The following is a 24,107-nucleotide window of genomic DNA, read 5'->3' as shown; positions in this document are numbered from 1 at the left end:
TGCCTTGCACCTGGGGATCAAACCCACAGGAGCCTACAAACCAATATACAGTAAACTCTCAACCAATTACATTGATAAATAAGATACATAACTTGGACATTTTCAGGGCCTGGATACTTTTATGTCAGATAAGTTTACAATACATAACCTGAGTTATCTATGTACAATCAAGCTCCACTGCCTCTGGCACTGGATATGAAAAATACATATTTCTATTTAGATGCATTAATAAAAATTCATGAAACTTGGGGGGAAAGGGCTAAGGAATCTAACATTACCTTCTGTTGTGCTTCTGAAGGCAGAATATCCTTTGATTGTAGAATATGAAATGAGACAGTCCTTTGTATGATTGGTTATCTGGGGAGAATCTCTCACCAAAAGCACAGCTGGGGATATCAAGTGTTGTGCAATTAGTACCCACAAATCTTGTTATACAAAGAATATAATTGCAATCAATTAATCCATTGCCCCTGGTCTCTACTGCAAAAAGACCGGTGCCCTTCAGGTAACCAGCAACTATAATTGCACTTATACTACCAACTTTGAAAGATCAAAGAGGTGATGATTACAGTGTTCATATCACTAGAGAAGATAGATTACATTGATAGAAGAGATCTACTGATTAGAGATGGGAGGGCTTTAAGAGGTCATGGAAGTAAATTAAGACCACATGTTGAAAGGATGTGAAGAAATACAGTTTTCCATATAGATGTATAAATATGTGGAATAGCTTAGAAGGTGATATAGCTCAAGCTCAAACAATACATGAGTTCAAATCTAAAAATGATAACTGCAAATCAAAGATATAGATTAAGTTGGAACTGTACATGAATTTGAGTCTCGGTATGTTCAAGGATAGGAGACAGGACCCAATAAGTGTTACTCTTTTCCTGTATACTACAATTAGGTAAATAAATATAATTAGGTAAATACTACAGTACAAATTATGATATGAAAAGTACATATATACCATAAGTCCTTTCTTTTTTTTTGTTAAAGGTAGTGGGTGTCACTGAAAAGCTGGTACCACCTGGGCCTTGAACCCAGAACCTCCCACTAGCCAAGTAGGTGTGCTTACTGATTACACCACATCTCCTCCAGTGACTGCCCATACACCCTTAAGAAGGGGGTGACTGAGTCAAACCACACACCCATGTCACACAATTATAACTTATTTAACATCCTTCCCATCTCACCACCTGCATAAGATTTATAGTCATTACCCCCATACAGGGTCAAGATGGGCCATAATCCCTTTGCTTCTTGGGGATGTCACAAAGATGAATAAAATAGTCTGGTGACAGCCAAAACAAAAAGAAAATTACCATGGTGAAGGAATAAAAGTACCACTACTATCTTTCCATGCATGTTGCCAAAAATGACCGAATGGGGTGGAGCGAGGGGACTAGGAATACTCTTCTCTCTGCAAGTTTCCTGTGCAAAGAGTCAAGAAAAAAAGAAGGTCTGTAAGGAAGACTGTATCTAAAACCCTAGTAACTGGGTCTTTCAATATATATAGATGTGAAATGGGTGGGAATAGGTGTGTACCTTTGACTTGGCTACCTTCCTTATAAGGGGGAAGATCCCAGTGGGATATAGATAGGAAGAGATAAGAGTAAAGAGGTGACTGGTAGTATTTTTGTGAAAAGAAAAAAGAGATGGGTCAACCTTAAGTAAAAATAAACTGAAAAGGAAAAGCAAGTTTGAGAATGGTAGGTAGGGTATCACAAGTGGATGAAATGTGTACCTATGTGGTTGAATGGACAGAAATGTCATCAAGAATACTGTGAGTAAAAATTACAATAGTTTGCAAGGTATGGGTGTTTGTGAGTGCATGTGGCCATGTTAGTGAGAGAGTGGAGAGTTTTGGAAGGAATGCGAATGGCATGGTGTTTGGGGATCTGAATGCTCTAGTAGAAAAGTCAGTATTTGGGGGTAATTGGCAGGAGAAGTGCAGTCACTAAGTGTCAGCTATTCATATATGAAAAGGTGTAAGAAAGAATTGAAGTTGATAGGTAGGTGAGGAGGTTAACAGATCTTGAAAAGGGGCAATAGGGACATGATTATCTCCACTATCCATCTTACAAAACCATCACATACAGGTACCTATTACTGGTCCCATAGATTGGGTGGTGATTGGAGGTAAATTCAAGAATGTAAAGCAGAGGTCTGGAAATGGTGGGTGAGAACAGAAAGGACAGTTGTTCTTTCCAAATGATACTAAGCTTGTGGTGGTAATCCTAAGAAACTAAAATAGTTGGTGACTGAGATTGGAAGGGTACATGAAAGTAGAAGATTATGAAATATACAGAGCCAGAGAATGATGTTGATACAGGCTAAGTGTGTAAAAGCCTTGAAGAAATGGAGATTTTCAAGTGCCTGGGGTCAAATGTAATGTCAGTCAGTCCATTGCTCCGGGTCTCTTGCAGGAGACCCATGGCTCCCAAGTAATCACCAACACCCACTGTGGACTCATAAGTTGCTCAGGGAGTAAATGTTATGTTGTTGTCCAGGGATTGTTAGTGTGGAGGATCACTATGTGATAAAGTGTGTGTAAAATAGATCCAGATGCTGGGTCCAGTTGTGGAAAAGTGCCTTGTTAAATGGCTTTTCATCCAAGCAATGTGACAGGGGACAGGGCAATCCTCCATGCCAAAGGAGCTGAGATCAGAGGAATGGTTGAATGGGTTTTATTTGTTTATGATTGGATGTGTGCTTTCACTCAGCCACTTCACACTATGACATGTGGCAGTGATGCAAGAGTGTTCACAAGGACAGAGGTGCCAATGAACTACAATCTATAACAACAACAACCCACATTATGAGGGGAAATGGGCCTTCAGTACACAGAACTACCCAGTATGGAAGTAATTTACTGAAGATACAAACCCTTTGTCACCCATAGGGTACAAAAGAGATGAATAAGATAGCCAAACAGAAGTTAAAATATATGGATGAGTACTGCAATAACATGAATCACAAGGTGACCTGTAAGGTAAGGAAAAAGGGATGTAACATGAAAGGTAGACAAATTAAATCTGACTAACACATTTACCTTACTAACACACCAACTCACACTGACCAAGGACAGCATGCAAGATACAAGGATGACCCATCCTCCAGGAGGAGTCAAGGAAAGAGGGAGGGAGGGGTGATGAATGGGAGTAGAGTATGTGGTGATGAAATGGATGGGAGTGTATTTATGTCTTTGACTTTGACTACCTCTCTTGTAAGGGGGAAAAAGCCATAGGTATATCTAACACACTTACGCTTAAGGGCCAGATTACCCCTACAAGCTTGGATGAAGAAGAGTCGAGGTTTCCCAATCAAACCCTCGGCAAAGCAAAGCTCTCGAAGTTTTGAAATTTCAATGCACTTGCGATCATGAAGAAATACATGATCTGTAAGGAAGAAAAGATATTTTCAATTCACTAAGAGTTTGTAATTAAGTGCATCAAAATAATAACTACATACAGGAACTCCTGGGTTTACAACAGTCTTGACTTCTATTGTTTCATTGTTATGTCAGTGCCAGTGTTTATCTTTAAATACATGTATATAATGATAATAATATTATTAAAGATAATGCAGTCAGTCTTGGTTATGCAACATTTTGGATTCCTACCTATCTTTCACTCTTGTTTGTTTTGCCTTTTTTTTTGGGGGGGGGGGGTCTTTTGCCCTTCATTATGGCTCCCAAATGTTAGGCAGACTCTTCTGATGGCAGTGCATCAAGAAGAGCAGAAAACCAATCACCATTGGAGGTGCTTTCTTAGGCTGGTTCAGACCTATGCCAAAAATCGGTTTACAATGTTGCATAGGAATGAAACTTCATCATAACTTGAGAACCTCCTGTACATACATATACCTAAAGACCCCTTACACATTAAAAGGGGGATAGTCTAGCCAAGCTATATATCCACCTTTCACCCATCCCACATCCATCCAACATCCATCTGGTGTTCCCTCAATCTTGGATGAAGGTTCACTCCTGTTCTTTGTCCTCTGCTTTGGTCAGAAGCAATACAGCAGGACACAGCACCTCCACAGTAGAGCCTGACACCCAAAACTGGTTTACACCCAACTGCTTCCTTACATAGAAATTCTCCCCTTCATTCACTTGAGAAATTACAGAGTATAAAAAAAGAGGATACACCTTTAGGCCATCTCATCTATTCACAACCATTTTTCATACACACATCTCTTGCCCTCCCGCTTCTCTGCTCAACAGACAATCCCCTTGTACCCAATGCCCCCTTCACTCCATCCATCTATCCTATTCTCAGTCTTCCCCAAGTTCATTTCATCCTTCATTGGCTTCCACACTCTTGCTAGTCTTTCTTTACCCATTCCTTCCATATACCCAAAATGTCCCAATATTCTTTGATGAACCCTGTATTCCAGCTCATTTTAACCCCCCCCCTTGCTGTCATACCTCATTTCTCACTCTATACTCATAACCCCCATCATACTTCTTAAACATCCCATCTCAAAAACATATAGGCTCTTCCTTTTTGCCTCCCTTAAATTCTAAGTTTGTGCCTCATTCAGTGTCATAGGCACAGTCACCTTTCTTTTCTTTGCATTTTTCCCCAAATACCTGTTTTTCATGACACTTTTCACTCCCCCCAGGCATTTACTAGTTTTTTACTTCTTCCAGCCCCTCTCCTTTTAAAATTACCTTTAACCTGCTGCCTCCCCACTCCCCTTGTACATCTCAACACCTTACTTTCACCCACATCCACTTTCAATTTTCATCTCTTCCCTACCCTCCTGAACTCCACTGGTTGCCTTAGACACTCCTCAGACCCAGTCACAAGTGCAGTGTTACCAGCAAACATTATGATACTGTGAGGCAGATGCCAAAGAGGATCATTTCCCTTCTGCTAATCTCCAAAGTCCATAACACCCTTACTGCCACCCACTGTTTCTTGACCAGATCCATGATCTTTATCACTCTCCATTGTTTTCTTGACTTTTTTTTTTATTAAAGTTGACAATTATTCCCATCCTCCTCCTCCTCCTCCTCCTCTTTCTCTTCTTCATCTTTCACCTCCACCCTCTACAACTAGTACTATTTTCACGTTAAAGAAACCACCTCCATCCTTGTGGAACTGTGTGATGGAAGCAGGCAGTATGTGTTCTTCACTGATAAAATTTATTGACCTCATTCCCAATAATGACTGTGGTTGATAACCTTTTTATTGTTTTTATTAACTTATGCTTAATAATTTGATACAATTCTTAATTTTTCCAACTCTTACTACATCATACTCAAAGTTGAGGTTAACTATATGTGCTGGTTTTGGGGAGTGACCTGGTACCTCTCAGACATTACTACAACCACTATTACTACTACTACTACTACTACTGTTACTGGTACTGCAACTACTGACTGGTGACATAGAGATAACCCCACACTCACAATGCATGACAGCAGTACCAGATTGTCTATAAGAATAGAAGTGCTGGTAAGTTACAGTCCATAATGACAACAATCCAAACAAACAAAACAGACTATTGTTGGGTCACATAAAACAGTGGATTTCTAGACCAAAAGATTCAACATACCTTCATCTCCATGACTCATGAAAACCACAACCAGAGAAGCCATTGATGCTAAGATCTTCTGCTTCCTCAACAATTCAAATCTGCGCATGATTCCCTCTTGGTCAAGATTCACAGATACATACACCTTAAAACCCAGGATTGTAAATGTTGCTTGAAGACGTCTTACATCAATATCTGATCCATGACGAGTTTCCAGGGGAATCTATAGGAGTATGATAAGAATCACTTTAATAGAAAGCTATGAACAGATACACATACATACATATACCAAGGCTTTTTCCCCCTTACAAGGGAGGTAGCCAAAAAGAAAAAGGCATAAAATCATTCCCACCCATTCCATCCCTGTATACACTCCACACACCTCCACCCTCTCTCTTATCTTAGCACCTCCTGGATGACGGGTCATCCCTGCACCTTCTCCACTGCCCTGGGTCAGAGGCAGTGCTGCAAGACACAGCACATCCACAGCAAGGCCGTTTCATTAAATCGGCGACCCACCCCTCTCCGTCCCCCCATGCATAAAAGAAGACGGGGAGAAATCACTTCGGGCTGCGTCAAATTTTGCTCACACATACTACCTCACACCCCATCCCCCCACCCATTCCACCTCATGCATCACAACATCATCCATATACAACCATTCTCCATTCACCCATCTTCTGTCCTCTCCTGTCCTTCCTCAACAGACATTCCCCTCTTCCCCAAAGCCCCCTTCAACCCATCCATCCACCTCATCCTAGGACGTCCCCTCATGTTCACTCCCTCCACATCTGCCTTCCATACCTCTTTTACTAGTCTTTCTTCACTCATTCTTTCCATGTGTCCAAACCATCCTAATACTCTTTCATCAATCCTATCTCCCAACTCCCTTTCCACCCCCGTTCTCCTCCTCACCTCCTCATTTCTCACTCTATCTAGCCTAGTAACCCCCATCATACTTCTCAGACACCTCATCTCAAACACATTCAAACTCATTCTCTCTTATGTTCCATGTTTCTGCCCCATACAGTGCTGTTGGCACAATCACTCCTTCATACAGTCTCCTCTTAGCATCCATTCCCAAATGTCTATTCCTCATTACACTCTTCAATCCACCAAGGCATTTACTCGCTTCTCTCAATCTACATTCTACCTCCACCTTCACTCCACCTTTTCCTGCCACATTTGCACCCAAGTATCTAAAACTATCCACTTCCTCCAGTCACTCTCCCTTAATGCTCACTTCCAGTCTGCTGCCACTTTCACCCCTTGTACATCTCATCACCTTACTTTTACCCACATTTATCTTTAGCTTTCTTCTATCACATACTCTCCCAAACTCTGTCACTAACTTTCTCAATCCCTTCTCCGATCCTGCCACAGGCGCAGTGTCGTCAGCAAAGAAAAGCTGGCTCACCTCCCACTTTTCTCCATTTTCTTTAACCATCTCCAATCCCTGACCCACCACCCTTGCATTTACCTCTCGCACTACCCCATCCATGTAGTTGAACAGCCAGGGTGACATAACGCATCCTTGACGAAGTCCCACCTTTACCTCGAACCATTCACTCTCTCTATTTCTAATCCTGACACAAGCTCTACTACTCTCATAAAAACTCTTGACAGCTCCCAGAAGCTTTCCTCCTATCTGCATAACCTCCCACAGTGCCTCTCTGTCTACCCTATCATAAGCCTTTTCCAGATCCAGAAAAACCCAAAAAACATCCTTCCCCTTTCCTATAGCTTTCTCACATATTTGTCTTACCACAAAGATCTGATCTACACAACCTCTACCTGTCCTAAATCCACACTGTTCCTCACCAATTACTCCTTCTGTTCTCCTAATCCTCTCAATCAAGACCCTCCCATAAGCCTTCCCAACTACACTTAACAAACTAATCCCTCTGAAACTACTACATTCACACTTGTCCCCTTTTCCCTTGTAAAGTGGAACTATACAGGCACTCCTCCAGTCCTCCGGCACTCTACCCTCTCTCCAGCAAACATTAAATAACCTCACCAGCCAGTCCACCATCACTGTACCTCCTTTTTTTTAGACATTCTGCATGGCATCCATCCAGACCAGGTGCCTTACCTGCTTTCATCATCTTAACAACTGCCTTCACTTCATCCTTCCTTATTTCTCCTCCATTTTCCTCACTCATCATGGTAATTTTCTTAGCATTTCCTATCTTTCCCTCCCTATCCTCCTTCACATTTAGCAACTCCCTAAAATATTCTGCCCATCTTCCCCTTACTGCCTTCTCTTCCATTATCATCTCTCCATATGCACCTTTTACCTTTTCTTCTCTACTTGATTCGCCTCCTCTTCCTCTCTTAATTTCTTTCCAAAACATCTTTTTATTACTTTCAAAATTTTCTGTCATACTCTTACCCCACTTCACATATGCTCTCCTCTTTGCCTCCTTTACCTTTTGCTTTACTTCTCTTTTCTTTTCTTTGTACCTCTCATATGACTCCCTCGTCCTATTTTGTAACCAATCTGTGAAAGCTTGCTTCTTCTCTTCTACAACCTTCTTTGTTTCCTCATCCCACCATTCACTACCCTTCCTTCTATTTCCTCCTGTCCTTCTTGTTCCACACACCATCCTTGCACACTTTGTGACTCCCTCCTTGAACCATCCCCATTCCTCCTCCACACCCAGCTCCACTCTATCCTTCACTCCCTCCCACTCCCCCTTCTGCTTCTTCTTGTTCTCCTTCTCCTTTTCCTTTTCATTTAAAGAGTTCACTCTAAGCACCTCCCTACCTTTTGTCCCTTTCCTCTTTCTCCATATATCCTCCACTCTCAACTTACCTTCCACCAAAAAATTATCTGATATTCCCCCACCCTCTCCCCTTAGCACATGTACATCCTTAACTCTTCCTATCATAGTCCTATTTACCACTACATAATCCATCAATGCTCTATCTACCACCCTTCCATCCACCACCCTCTCCCATGTGTACTTATGCTTGACTTTCTTCCAAAACACTGTATTTGCTATCATCAACTCTCTTTCTAGACACATTTCCACCATCAACTCTCCACTACAATTCTTTCCTGGAACTCCACATTTCCCAACCACTCCATCAATTGGACCATTTCCTACCCTAGCATTAAGGTCTCCCAGTACTATTACATTGACATTTCTCCCTAAATCCTCTATGCACTCATTTAAATCTATCCAAAAGGCCTCCCTTTCTTCTACACTCTTCTCACTGCCAGGCCCATATGCACTTACAAAGACCCACATCTCCTTTCCCAGTTTCACCTTCATCCACATTATCCTTGAGGAAACCTCCTTCCACTCCACTACACGTTTACCTATCTCTTCACTTACTAGAATAGCCACCCCTTCCCTCCCTCGCCCTCTCTTCACTCCTGATAACCTCCCACTTACACTCCCAAACTTACACTCACCCTTCCCTTTCAACTTAGTTTCACTCAAAGCCAACACATCCATCTTTCTTCTCACAAACATACTACCTATCTCTTCCCTTTTACTCTCATCTGTACCACATCCATGCACATTAAAAGACCCAAACCTTAGGGTGCTGGTTGGAAAACTCCCAGACCCTCTTATGCCTTTACTTTTTTGTTTAGGAATGTCCCCTGTGGGGCTACAAGGAGAAGGATGCCTAGTCCCACTCCCTGTCCCTTTATTCTCGCCTCTTGCGATCCAAGTGGAAATACTTGGTGGCAGTATTCTTTTCCCCCACCACAGGGAACAGATACACACCTTTATATAAACATGTTCAAATAAACACCTTCCCCCTTCTGGGTGGGTTGGGGGGAAGTTAGTCAAAGCATATATCAACCCTTCACCCATTCCATACTCATTTAAAATCCATTTGTTTTCCTTTCCATCTCAGCTATTTCTGATCAAGAGACATCCCTGTCCCCTGCCTACTGCTGAGATCTGAGGCAATGCAACAAAATGCAACACCCCCACACAGGAGGATCTGACACCTTAAGCATGACTAGATATTTTGTAATATTCATCTTCAGATTTAATCCTTTTCAACTAATCTATTTTGTTTAAGATACTTTACTATTATCTGTCAATTTGAAACACAATGAATCTGTGGCAAGCCCTTCCTTACTTAATTATTGTATATGTATCTCCTTTATTGTATAAGTAACACTTCTTTATTATACATGAGTACTTAGTATCAACATATATTTATTGTAAATGTTTGTATAAGTAAGCCTATGTAGTCATTACATTATATAAGTGCCCTATACATAATTATATAACCAATTATATATACGTCATTAGGCATATGCTACAGGCGTATGTGTCTATGCCAATTGTACACATCATAGCATTAAGGTATTAAATATATGTTACCATTAACCATTTTGCATGCATATTCATCATTATATGTAATTGTTCTCTTGTTTCTGTATATTCCTATGTATATACCTAGAGATGTTGTATGTACTGTTTTGCCTAATCTTTTTCCCGCCTGGCAACAATGTATCAGGAAATAGGGCACGGGTGCGTCATGATGTCACAAGCATTCACTTGTGACAGATCACTTCCTGCCATACTTGTGTGTAGACCTACGCAATAAACTCCTACCAAAAGTACTGCGTGTTTGGCACTTATCACAGTGGTGACCTCCCGGAGTGACAGTGCCCAAGTGACCCTAATACCCAGTGCTCCATACCTAAGTGATTTAGGGTCATACACATTATGTGGTTAAGTGCCTATGCGTATTCATAAACTGTGACTCGTCACGCACATGTAACTACGCATTTACGAACTTCAAAACGCGCTAGAAATAATCGGAGTGTGCGGCATTGTTAACAGTCCTGATCTACACGCAACACGTATACGACACACAACACGTATACTGGGAAACATCCGACACCATGAATCCCCCTTCTCCGCCTACAACCACTGTAGCCACTTCCACGACAGCAGCGGCAGCAGGAAGCATTTCTTCCTTTACGCATTCCACGACTTTGGCCGCCATCGCTGTTCGACCTCCACCATTCGACGAAGCATCACCGGCAAGATGGTTTTTGTTGCTAGAAGCACAATTTGCACTAGCCAACATAACTGTCCCCCAAACAAAGTTCAACCACGCACTAGCAAACCTAACCATCCCAGTGCTCAACCAGCTCGACGACGATGTCGTTACTTCCGGTGACTACGACCGCTTGAAGAAGGCACTAATCGACATCCTTACCAGGTCTCCGCCGGAACTCTTTGATGCCTTGGTCCACCAGAACAATATTTTATACGACAAACTGACGACCTTCCTACGAGAACTTCACACCATAGGGAAGCAACTCGGTGTCGACGACGACTTCATCCACCTGAAGTTTTTACGTGCAGTGCCAAGTGACATCCGACCAGTACTTGTGACACACGCCTGTTCCCTTGATGAATTGGCCCGCGTCGCCGATACTCTCATGGCCCATGGCCACGGAAACAAAGGGATAAGTGCGTCATCAGTGAACAAGCCTGTGCCAAGGGCTCCGCGGAGTGATAGTGTGCCAGTGTTTCGTAGTGGTAACCCCACTACACGTGTTTCAGCATCCACTACCTTTCCACTCGGATTAACTCCTTTCTATGACGGTCAAAGACCACGAGTGTGCCGTTACCACCTCTTCTACGGCAACAGTGCTAGAACTTGCGAACAGTGGTGCATATTGTCCCACACTAGTGCTAACGTGTTGCCTAGTTCACGCCCCAATTCACACCCTAACTCACGTCCTTCATCCCCAGGCCCACTGCTTAACATGTTGGGAAACTTGATGGGCAGTCTGTAGAAGTATCCCTTGCAAACGCAGGACTGCCTCTTGTCATTAGTGCCACTATAGGTTGCAAGAACTATGAATTCCTTATAGATACCGGTTCTCAAGTCTCTCTCATTCCCTACGACCCAAGTTTAACTCCACTGCTCTGTTCCACGGTAGTACAACTTACTACTGCTTCCGGTACCCGTATTCATACATACTGCGAAGTCGACGTGGAACTTGGGATTCAACGTATCAGACATTCTTTCCCATGGTCCTTCGTCGTTGCTGATGTCATCCGCCCAATTCTCGGTACCGATTTTTTAACCCATAACTCACTAGTAGTTGATTGTAGAAATCGCCTCCTCTTTGATCCGTCCACTGCATGCACCATTCCCCTTAAGGCTTCTCCTCTCCCTATCTCTTCACATGCGGTACATTATGGGGATATCGATTCAAGACCCATTGCTCTTCTTTTAAAATTCCCAGTACTTACCGCGTCCCCGACAACTGTCTGATCCCCCACCAGTAGAAACTACAACCTATCATCATATTGATACAGAATCACTTTCTGCCATACTTGTGTGTAGACCTACGCAATAAACTCCTACCAAAAGTACTGTGTGTTTAGCACTTACCACAAATCAGCATAAGTATGAAAAAAATAATAATTATGTGCTCTGTTTTTCACCTTCCTTAAGTTTATAATGCTGAACTTGTTCACAAATCTTACACTCCCTGGCCAATCAAAAAAATCAAAAATTTTCTAAAAGATACATGAGTGGGTTACTTTTGAAATACAGTATTTCATTCTTGTGATGGCATATGAGGTGAGAGGGAGGGAGGAGTGGTGGATAGGAGTGGAATGGGTGAGAGTGAAATTATGCCTTTTGACTTTGGCTACCTCCCTGGTAAGGAGGAAAAAGCCTTTAGTAGATGTATGTGATGGCATACACTTAAAAAAAAAAAAAAAAATCCACAATCTTACTCCAGTCCAAAACATGCTAGGAAGCATGATCTGCATTACCCCTTTTATTATGTTCATAATGGCCTTAACAATACATGTATTCCTTAGGACACCATTACCTTGTCATCACTGGTTTTGGGAGGTAAAAACTCTTTTATGTTAATGATCATACAGATACCATGTGGAGTAGAAGTTGGAGGAGGGTAAAAATCTGTGCTCACAGATGGGGATGTTGAGGGCACTGGAGCAGATGGTATTACTACAGGTGTTTGCCGTATATCTGAAAAATAATTTCAAAGGAATTACTGGAAATAAACTTAAATAGTTCTTAAAATCATATGATGTGTGGCTTGAAAAGTGCCTACTGATATAAGAATCACAAAAAATTTAATAGGGACCAATAGAACAATATTGTGATTAATATTTTCTGTGTACCATGAAAACTAATTCACCAGTTCCACAGTAGTCAACAATACTCCTAGGGATGACACCTAAGACTGATGTTTGTTATCTTGTTGAAATAAGAAGAAGGTAATGCTCACAGGTTCCAGTTTCTTTTTCTGTCTGTCATACCTACCAGGGTAGTTATGAATTTGTTTATGCTTTTAACTTAGGCTGTCTTATCTAGTTTATTCTAGAAGGTGCATTTGTGTAGAAAACTGTTCCTTGACATCCTTTAAACATGTGGTTTTCTTCAATTTGTGCTTATTACCTTGAAATACCCTTCTGTCCCAGACCATGATATCCTCAATGTCAGTTTTGTCCACTCAATTTAGTGGGTTCAACACTGCAATCATGTATATATTTACATAATTGTAGTGTACAGGAAAGGAGCTATGCTCATAGGGTCTTGGGTCTTATTATCTATTTATCATACCTCATTTTAAATTCACATACGGTATGTTTCCAAAATGAGCTATATCATCTACACCAGTGGTTCCCAAAGTGAATGGTTCTGCCCCCATGGGAGTGGTGGAAAATTCTGGTGGTGGTGGGTGGGGTGTTTTCAGTTTTCAGTTTGCCAAATATCAAGAAAGGTGTACAAATGTGCATGGGTGGGTGGAAGGTGCTAGGAACTCACTAAAGAACCATGGGTCACCAACCTGGAATAGTTGGGAGCCAATTATCTTAACTATTATAGGAGTTTACATGTCCATATGCAAAACTAGTTTTTCACATCCTTTTGACACAGTCATTTTCAACTTAGCTTAACCTTGTTAAGCAGTGGTGGAAACAGAGCTGGCAGAGGGTTAATCAATTTATACTTGGTTGGTTTGTTCATATGGAAAGAATGTGAAAATCAGAAGTGGATGAAGTTAACTTGACAGGAGGGCTAAGAATGAGGTGAATGGATGGAATGAAGGAGGCACTAGATGCAAGAGAAATTGTCCAGCGAGGAAGAAAGAATGCAGGAATGTAAGTATGAATCATCTTAGTGAGCATATTTTGAAATATTTCCCACATCTGATCTATAGGTCTTTCGCTTAATTTTGCCTCCCAATCTGTAAGCTGAAGCTCCTGACGTAGTCCTATGAACTGAGCTTTACTGAAGTCGGGTATTTTAGAAACACAAGTATCTATTCTAAATTTTTTTAGGAGTGTGAATCTAACTAAGTTGTGATCGCTATTTGCAACAGTTTCACTGACTTCTACATCAATTAGCATACTTTCATGGCTAGTGATCAATAGATCAAGTAAGTTTCCATATCTTGTGGGCTCTTTTACATGCTGAATTAAGTAATTGTCACCAAGAAAATCAATCAAATGACTACCTATATGGCCATGTTCAAGCGTCATCCTTTATACAATCTCCTCTTAGCATCCATTCCCAAATGTCTATTTCTCATTACACTTTTTAATTCCCCAAGGAATTTACTCGCTTCTCTCAATCTACATTCTACTTCCACCTCCACTCCTCCCTTTCCTGCCACATTTGCACCCAAGTATCTAAAACTATCCACTTCCTCCAGTCTTTCTCCCTTAATACTCACTTCCAGTCTGCTGCCACTTTCACCCCTTGTACATCTCATCACCTTACTTTTACCCATATTTATTTTCAATTTCCTTCTTTCACACACTTTCCCAAACTCTTTCACTAACTTCCTTAATCTCTCCTCTGATCCTGCTACAAGTGTAGTGTCATCTGCAAACAACAGCTGGTTTATCTCCCACTTTTCTCCATTTTCTTTAACCATCTCCAATCCCTGACCCACCACCCTTGCATTTACCTCTTGCACCACCCTTTCCATGTATAGATTGAACAGCCAGGGTGACATAACACATCCCTGACAAAGTCCCACCTTTACCTCAAACCACTCACTCTCTCCATTTCTAATCCTGACACACGCTCTACTACTCTCGTAAAAACTTTTGACAGCTCCTAAAAGCTTTCCTCCTATCCCATATATCTGCAATACCTCCCACAGTGCCTTCCTGTCTACCCTGTCATAAGCCTTTTCCAAATCCATAAAAGCCCAAAAAACATCCTTACCTTTTCCTATAGCTTTCTCACATATCTGTCTTACCACAAAAATCTGATCTACACAAGCTCTACCTGTCCTAAATCCACACTGTTCCTCACCAATTACTCCTTCTGTTCCTCTCCTAATATTCTCAATCAAGACCCTCCCATAAGCCTTCCCAACTACACGTAATAAGCTAACCCTCTGTAACTACTACACTCACACTTATCCCCTTTTCCCTTGTAAAGTGGAACTATGCAGGCACTCCTCCAGTCCTCTGGCACTCTACCCTCTCTTAAACAAACATTAAATAACCTCACCAGCCAGTCCACCATCACTGTACCTTCTTTTTTCAGACATTCTGCATGACATCCATCCAGACCAGGTGCCTTACCTGCTCTCATCATCTTAACAACTGCCTTCACTTCATCCTTCCTTATTTCTCCTCCATTTTCCTCACTCATCATGGTCATTTTCTTAGCACTTCCCACTGCAACTACCTTTCCCTCCCTATCCTCCTTCACATTTAGCAGCTCCCTAAAATACTCTGCCCATCTTCCTCTTACTGCCTTCTCTTCCATTATCATCTCTCCATCCACACCTTTTACCTTTTCTTTACTACTTGATTCACCTCCTCTTCCTTTTTTAATTTCTTTCCAAAACATCTTTTTATTACTTTCAAAATTTTCTGTCATACTCTTACCCCACTTCACATCTGCTCTCCTCTTTGCCTCCTTTATCTTATGCTTTACTTCTCTTCTCTTTTCTTTGTACCTCTCATATGTTTCCCTTGTCCTGTTTTGTAACCAATCTGTGAAAGCTTGCTTCTTCTCTTCTACAGCCTTCTTTGGTTCATCATCCCACCATTCACTACCCTTCCTTCTATTTCCTCTCATCCTCCTTGTTCCACACACCATCTTTGCACACCTTGTGACTCCTTGAACCATCCCCATTCATCCTCCACTTCTAGTTCTACTCTATCTTTCACTCTCTCCAACTCCTCTCTCAGCTTCTTCTTGTACTCCTTCTCCTTTTCTTTCTCATTTAAGCAGTTCACTCTAAGCACCTCCCTACCTTTTGTCCTGTTCCTCTTTCTCCATCTATCCTCTACTCTCAACTTACCTTCCACCAGAAAGTGATCTGATATTGCCCCACTCTCTCCCCTTAGAACATGTACATCCGTAACTCTTCCTATTATACTCCTATATACCACTACATAGTCCATTAATGCTCTATCTACCACCCTTCCATCCACCACCCTCTCCCATGTGCTTTTATGCTTGACTTTCTTCCTAAACACTGTACTTGTTATCATCAACTCTCTAGACACATCTCCATCATCAACTCTCTGCTACAATTCTTTCATGGAAGTCCACATTTCCCAACCACTCCATTTATTGGTTCATTTCCTACCCTAGCATTAAGGTCTCCCAATACTACTACACTGATGTTTCTCCCTAATCCCTCTATGCACGCATTTAAATCTTTCCAAAAAGCCTCCCTTTTTTCTACACTCTTCTCACTACCAAGCCCATATGTACTTACAAAAACCCACATTTCCTTTCCCAGTTTCACCTTCATCCACATTAACCTTGAAGAAAATTCCTTCCACTCCACTACATGTTTACCTATCTCTTCACTTACTAGTATAACCACCCCTTCTCTCCCCTGCCCTCTCTTTACTCCTGAGAATCTTCCAACTACACTCCCAAACTCACACTCACCCCTCCCTCTCAACTTAGTTTCACTCAAACCCAATACATCCATCTTTCTTCTCACAAACATACTGCCTATCTCTTCCCTTTTACTCTCATCTGTACTACATCTATGCACTTTAAAAGACCCAAACCTTAGGGTACTGGTTGGAAAACTCCTAGCCACTTCAATACGGGACTTAAATCTCGCGGGCAGCAGCCAATGCCAGCCGTACGACGTAACGAAATAATATTCGCATCATAAAATATAGTCGCCGCTTATATCGATCGTTCTCTCTTTCACCCGCGAATTTTGAAAACCACAGAGAATGGGATTAAGGGCGCATTTGGGAGAATGTAAAAACACAGGGGCGACTACAATAAATATAATCAAGACGCCCATATGGCAGCGTCGCGAATCCACTTGCTCCTCATGACGCCTACGTGTGCGGCACCGTATGGAAGGGGTTAAACCCTCATATGCCTTTACTTTTTTTTTTTAGGAATGTCCCCTGTGGGGTTACTGGGAGAAGGATGCCTAGTCCTAATCCCTGTCCCATTTTTATCACCTCTTTACAATTCAAGTGGAAATACTTGGTGGCAGTATTCTATCCCCCACCAAAGGGTAGGCAAAAAAAGGAAATGAATATTCAGAGAAATGGTATAGGACAGTAACAAGGGGTTGGGGGACAGCATAATGGAGGGACACAGTATAATAAAAGTGTCATCATGTCATGAACAGAGTCCTCCTCTATAATAGACCAAATGATGTGTGGCTCTGGTCTGTAGGGGTGCTCCATAGAGACCCTAAAGTATCAACTGCATGCTACTTTGTCACAATAACATGCAGCCAATACCCCAGATGGGGTGTCATCCGTAAACAAAAATCTGGCTCACCTTTTACATCTTTCCATTTTTTTTTACCATATCCATCCCCTGCCCATTACCTCTGCATTTACCTCCTACACCACCCCATCCATGTACACATTGAACAGCCAGGTAACATGACACAACATTGATGCAGCCCCACCTTTACATCAAACCACTTGCTGTCTCTCCATTTCCAATTTTAACACAGGTTTACTCTCATAAAAACCTCTGTCTACTATTCAAAGCTTTCCCCTAATCCCATATACCTGCAATACTTCTCACAGTGCCTTCCTGTCTACCCTATTATAAACCTTTTGTGAAACCATAAAGGCTAAAAAAAATAGCTTTACCTTTTGCTAAAGCTTTCTAACAGCTCTTTCTTACCACAAGAGTCTGATCTAAGCAACCCTTACCTTTCCTAAAACCACAATAATCCTCACCAATTACTCCCTCTGTTCCTCTCCTAATCTTCTTGAATAAAACCCTCCCATATGCCTTCCTAATTACATTCAACAAACTGATCCCTCTAAAACTACTACAATCATATTTGTCCCTTTTCCTTTGCAAAGCAGAACTATAGAGATACTCCTCCAGTCCTTTGGCATTCTACCCTCCCTTTGACACACATTAAAGAACCTCACTAGCCAGTCCACTATTACTGTACCTCTCTTCTTTGGACACTCCACATATATATGCATATATTATGTATCTATATATACCAAGGGTTTTTCCCCCCTTATAAGAGAGGTAACCAAGTCAAACAGCATGCACCCACTCCCATTCCACTCCCATCTACCACCCTTATCTCCCTCTCATCATAACTCTTTATGGATGAAGGGTCATTCCTGTCTCCTGCCCACTGCCATGGGTCAGAAGCAATGCAGCAAGACACAGTACATCCACAGGCCACTTCACTTAATCAGCAACCCCCTGTCTCTGCCCCCTCCTGTGGAAAATAGAGAAAACAGGGAGAAATATCTTCGGGCTGCATCAAAATGTCATCCACACACAATCTCTCTCTACACTCCCCCATCCTCCACCCCCTCCCTTCCTTGCATCAAAGTTTCATCTATACACAACCATTCTCCACTCACCCAGTAGTCTTTTATCAGCCCTATCTGCCATCTCCTTTTCCATCCCTGCTGGTCTACCGTATATACTCGTCTATAGGTCGATCTCGTGTAAAGGTTGACCCCCCATTTTTTGCCAAAAAATATGGAATTTTCCATATACCTCATGTATAGGTCAAGTGGTTTGTATTTGTTTTGGCGCTGTGGGCATTCCATTGTCCCAATGCTTTGAAGTGTCATGGCTTGCCTGGTATAGCAATTGATTATTATGGTTTTTTCACTATATTAATTCTAATGTATAATTTGTTTTTTTCAAGTTCACTGATTTTAATATTTAATAAGTTTCACTGAAATTGCCATTTCAGCGGAGTGAAAAACTTGAACAGATTACCAAGTAAAGTACGGTATATGGAATAAACTGGCTAGGCGTGTTTCATTAGAAACAATTTTAATCAACAGTGTCTCAGAGTAGTCTTGTAATCTCAACTGTGCGGATGATCAGGCTAATGATAATGTGGTGGAGGAAGATGATGTTGATGTTCCTATGGCTGATGAAGTTGATCCGTATGATGATACTCTACACAGAAGTGAGTGGGAGGAGCTGTTTGGTGGTGAAGATGACGACAGCAAGGAAAACTATTTTGGTGGATTTTAGTTAAAATATTTGGGATTATACCATGTGTCACTGTAACAGTAACAAGTTGGCAATACTGAACAGTTTGTTTTCGTGATGGTGAGATCCATGCATTGTTTTGGTAATGGTAACAATAATATATACCATATAGAAAGCTAAATTTGGGTAAATTTTTAGTTTCGACCATGGGCGCAATATAGCAATAAAAAATTGATTATTAATTTTGTAAATTATAATGTATCAACGTAATATGCAATTTTGTGAGCGGAAATAAAACAAAAAAAAACAAAAAAGGTGCTAAAACATTTCATAAGTAATGAAGTCGTGTCGGACGAATGGTACGCCATGTTTCTTATGATAGATGCCAACGTCGAAGAAATGAAAGGATGATAAATTCGTCTAACCTAAACTAACCTAACCTGTGTTTAATAAACCATTACCTGCAAATTAAATGTCATCCGGCTCGTCCTCATTGTCATCGTCATGAGAGATGTTGGCGGGCTTTTCAACCACTCTCTCAGCTTGCTGGGCATACAAAGTTCTTGCAGCTTGAAGGAATGCATGTATCTCCGCTCCATAACATTCCTTCAAGAAAATGTACCTGGCGAGGTACTGTCGGAAGCACCGAGGCCGTCAATTGACAGACAAGATGGCGTCCCGATCCTATGCTACCGACTTCGTTCATTAGCATATTTGCTTGTAGCAAGGTAGTTTTTATTTTCACTTCCGCCCACAAAATTGCATATTACGTTGATACATTTTAATTTACAAAATGAATAATTAATTTTCTATTGCTATATTGCGCCCATGGTCAAAACTAAAAAAATACCTAAATTTGAGAATATCACAGCATTTTGTTATTTTTTTTAAACAACTATGGGTACTATAATAGTATACATGATATAATAAGCTCGCCTGTGCTAAGAATTTTAACAAACAGGTAAAACCACAGTATGGGGTTACCGTATCTAGAAGGAATTTTACATGTTTTAGTATGTAACGTGTATTTTATGTCCCCATTGTTTACTGGTAGTAACTAGTAGGTAAATATTTTGATTTCTGAACCTAAAGAAAAGGTAAGAGTTCTTCCTAGCCTTTCTTGTCATGTCTGGATTTCAACCTAACAAGATTATTACTTGTGTATAGGTCGACCCCTAAGTTTTGGCCTAAAAAAAATCCTTAAGATTTCGACCTATAGACGAGTATATACGGTATCTATCTATCTATCTATCTATATATATATATATATATATATATATATATTTATATAATGTTAGTAGTCCTCACTCCCCTCCTCATCTCTTCTTGGTGTCTCACGACCTTACTAACCCACAAGTAGTTCCATTGGAACCCACTCATGTCTCCCAGTTGCGATGCAACCCAGAGCTGCCTTGAGGCCCATGGGTGGGACAAAGCCTCCTAGAGGAACACACGTGCAATGTCAGTGTCAGCCAGCCATGTGACAAGGGAACACTGGACCTAGTGAGGAATGTATACCCTCTGTCTTTGTGAGTCATTGGCATAAAATATTTTGCCTCCAACTTCCCATACAGCACACAAGACCTCATGCCAATTTGGAGCACAGGTCATTACCTGCCTATGTATATATAGGATGGACCAACACTGAAGATTCTGATTGCCTTGGAGCAGCATATGTGAGCCTGGCTTGAGGTTCCTACTTTCTCACCTACCCCTAACCCCCTTTTGCTTCCTCACAAGCAGATTGCCCAGGGACATGACTTGAAACAAAGTTGTCACCTCCCTTACCATCTCGTTCCCCCCATTGGCACCTAACATTCATTATTAAATAAACCTACTCTCTCTCCACCAGAGTTTGCCTTCAACCAGCCTAACTGGCTGCCCAACATGGGGCAGACTACCAGCCTAACAATATGTATATATATGTATATATATATATATATGTACATATGTATGATATATATATATATATATATATATATATATATATATATATATATATATATATATATATATATCAACCACAATACACTTTGATTCTAAGCCATCAACATCGAGAGAGACTCGAGGAGGACAACATGCAAAAATTGAAATGTGGTATGGCCAACAACTCAAACCTAGGCTAGGACATGACAAGTGTTGTGTTTGTGACTTAGCCAATTGCACCATCAAGACCAATTGGCTAAGTCACTAACATTTGTTACGTGCTAACCCAAGTTAGCTGTACCATGTTTCAATTTCTGCATGTTGGCCTCCTCAAGTCTCTCTTGATGTTGATGACTTAGAATTAAAGTGTATTGTGGTTGATAAAAATGTATATTTGTTCACGGGAATCCATTCAGTGTTGTACATATATACATACATATATATAAATATGTATATGTATATATATATATATATATATATATATATATATATATAAATATATATACTGTATATGTATATATAATTTTTTTCCAATAAGCACTTCTGCACAGTCAGTTTTGAAGCATTATAAATAACATGTTTATGAATGCTGAAAGAATAAATTCTTGTAAAGGGATGACTAATTTCCTTGGAAAATATGAACTACCCGGTACCTATGTAAGCAAAAGTTATTTGGTGATACTGTTACTCACAAAAACAGTAATATGAGCTCACCATGAGGGTAATGTGGATGCAGACATTCAGAAAGATTTGCAAAACCATGTTGCTGCAGCTTCTGTCCTAGATCATAGATAAGCATTTCATAATTGTTAGGTGTAAGGTTCCTTGTAAAAGTCATCTCTAGAAGCTCTCCATCCACTGGCCTTTCCCACTGAAGACTGCAACAAACTTGTTTCAGAATTGATTCTACTAAGGTGGGGAAAAAAAATCTGTTAACTCTGTCATATACCTTTTCCAAATCCAGTAAAGCCTAAAAGACATCCTGGTAAAGGTAAGGATATATATATATATATATATATATATATATATATATATATATATATATATATATATATATATATATATATATATATATATATATATATATATATATATATATATATTTATTAGGAGGCTTACATGAATTTGGAGAAGGAATATGACAGGGCTGACAATGGGGCATAAAGGAATATGTCACAAATGTATGAAATAGGGGTTAGGGGAAGTATGCCTGTTAAATGATTTTATGTGAGCAGTAGAGCTTGTGTGAGGGTAGGGATAGAGAAAGTGCTTTTTGATGAAAGTGAACAGGATTGTGATATGTCATAATTGTTGTTCAGTGTGTATGCAGATGGTGAAGAGGTAAGCATGAGGATGATGGGTAGCATTCAAATTTCCTAGGTATAACTCTAGTTCCCACATGCAGAGCAGGAATGTCATACTAGGTAGCAGGATCTACACTATTAAGATATTTATCAGATAAAGAGTGAGATCTAGGGTCCAATCTGGAGAACGAATGTCAGTCCTTCAGGGCTGTACCTCCAAATGGAGATGAGGGTGTTGACAGGTTTTTGAAGATGGCCAGCAGGTAGCTGCTTTTCTTTGACTTTTATCTTGTAAGACCATCACTTCAAGGCACTCATCATTGGTCCCAGGCTATACAATACTGTATTACCAAAGAAACAATTATTTTTATTACCTCTTTACGATATCATTGGCTTCTGCCTCTATAAGCCCATTGAATACTTGATACAAGGCTTTACGGCTTTGAGTTAAGGAGTTCAAGTTTGCACAAACCTGAAAGAATTTAAACTTGGTAATTATAAACATCTAACATAACAGCATATATGCACATAATCTATGAAGATGACCTGTCATCCAGGAGGAGCCAAGAAAAGAGAGAGGGAGGGGTGGTGAATGGGGGTGGAGTAGGTGGGGATGAAATGCATAGGGGTGGATATATGCCTTTGACTTTGATTACCTCTCTTGTATGGGGGAAAAATCCCTTGGTATATGTATATGTAAGTATGTACACTTAAGATATGCAACTACAATTAAGCTAGTCTCTACAGTGACAAGAACTGCTTGTAATTACAATTGTTATGGATTATAATGGGTTACAATTGAAAAGCATGCTTGTAGAAGAATTTTCAGTCCATATGGAGGACAAATACAGAAAAAATAATAATAAAATAATAATAAGTAAAATACATACATACACCAAATGCTTTTTCCCCTTTACAAGGGAGGTAGCCAAAAAACAAAGGCATAAAAATAACTCCCACCCATTCCATCCCCACATACTCCACTCCCATCCACCCCCACATACTCCACTCCCATCCACCCCCACATACTCCACTCCCATCCACCCCCTTCCCTCCCTCTTATCTTGGGTCCTCCTGGATGATGTTATCAAAGCCAGGGCACTTTGTCACTTCGTGCATGAAGGGAACAGCTTTCAGAAAGCCCTTCAGCCAGGCACTCAGGGATGTCACTCACCAGGCCTACTTTATGACCCCAAAGATGACCATTCGGCAGAAAAAGGTCCAGGGTCCCAGGTGTCCTGTTACACAAAGCTAGACATCCTGCTGCACAGACAGCTGGGAAATTTCATGCCTTGGTCCACCAGGAGAAACTGTCACATCATTCTCTGAACTTTATCTATTCCTTTCTAGCAACCCCTTGAGGATGCCACCAATTCATACATGTCCTTTCTAGCAACCCCTCGAGGGTGTCCTTTTGTAAATAACTAGGGATGTCTGGCAGCCTCAGGAGTTTTCCTCACGACTTGCCAGCAGTTTGTGTAAGAGAACAGAGCTGACCACTAAACTGGTTAAATGAAGAAGAGTTTGGTTCACCTCTACATGTAAGGACATATAATCTTCAACAGGCCTTCAACAGGACCTTAAAGGCTTTTTCTGCCAAATGGGCATCATCGGGGTCATAAAGTAGTCCTGGCGAGTGATTTCCCTGAGTGCCTGGCTGAAGGGTTTTTTGAAAGCTATTCCCTTCACACATGAAGTGACGAAGTGCCCTGTTGCCAATGACAATGACGGGTCATCCTTGCATCTCGCCCAATGCCCTGGGTCAGAAGCTTCATTAAATTGGCGACCCCCCTCTCTGTCCCCTCATGCAGAAATGGAGAAGACAGGGAGAAGTCCAACAAATTTTTAAATTTTATTGAATCCGTATACTAAACCTTTCTTCTTTAATGTTCTATA

The 24,107-nt window shown here is 40.9% G+C and overlaps 1 protein-coding gene across 1 annotated transcript in view; it reads right to left on the bottom strand.

The window, feature by feature from the left end:
• Positions 1 to 24,107, bottom strand: part of LOC143021717 (uncharacterized) — a 57,235-nt gene that overhangs the window by 9,394 nt on the left and 23,734 nt on the right. The window contains exons 5-10 of the mRNA XM_076179394.1: positions 22,586 to 22,683; positions 21,622 to 21,785; positions 12,392 to 12,552; positions 5,572 to 5,773; positions 3,270 to 3,401; positions 279 to 386 (exon numbers count right to left, since the gene is read on the bottom strand). Coding sequence (XP_076035509.1) covers positions 279 to 386; positions 3,270 to 3,401; positions 5,572 to 5,773; positions 12,392 to 12,552; positions 21,622 to 21,785; positions 22,586 to 22,683 — 865 coding nt within the window. The remainder of the gene's footprint in view (positions 1 to 278; positions 387 to 3,269; positions 3,402 to 5,571; positions 5,774 to 12,391; positions 12,553 to 21,621; positions 21,786 to 22,585; positions 22,684 to 24,107) is intronic.

Source organism: Oratosquilla oratoria, chromosome 3 (genome assembly GCF_046742065.1).
Source record: "Oratosquilla oratoria isolate Oo_2021 chromosome 3, ASM4674206v1, whole genome shotgun sequence".
Lineage (NCBI taxonomy): Eukaryota > Metazoa > Arthropoda > Malacostraca > Stomatopoda > Squillidae > Oratosquilla > Oratosquilla oratoria.
The sequence above is the reverse complement of the archived record's forward strand: the minus strand, read 5'-3'. Positions and strand labels throughout refer to the sequence as shown.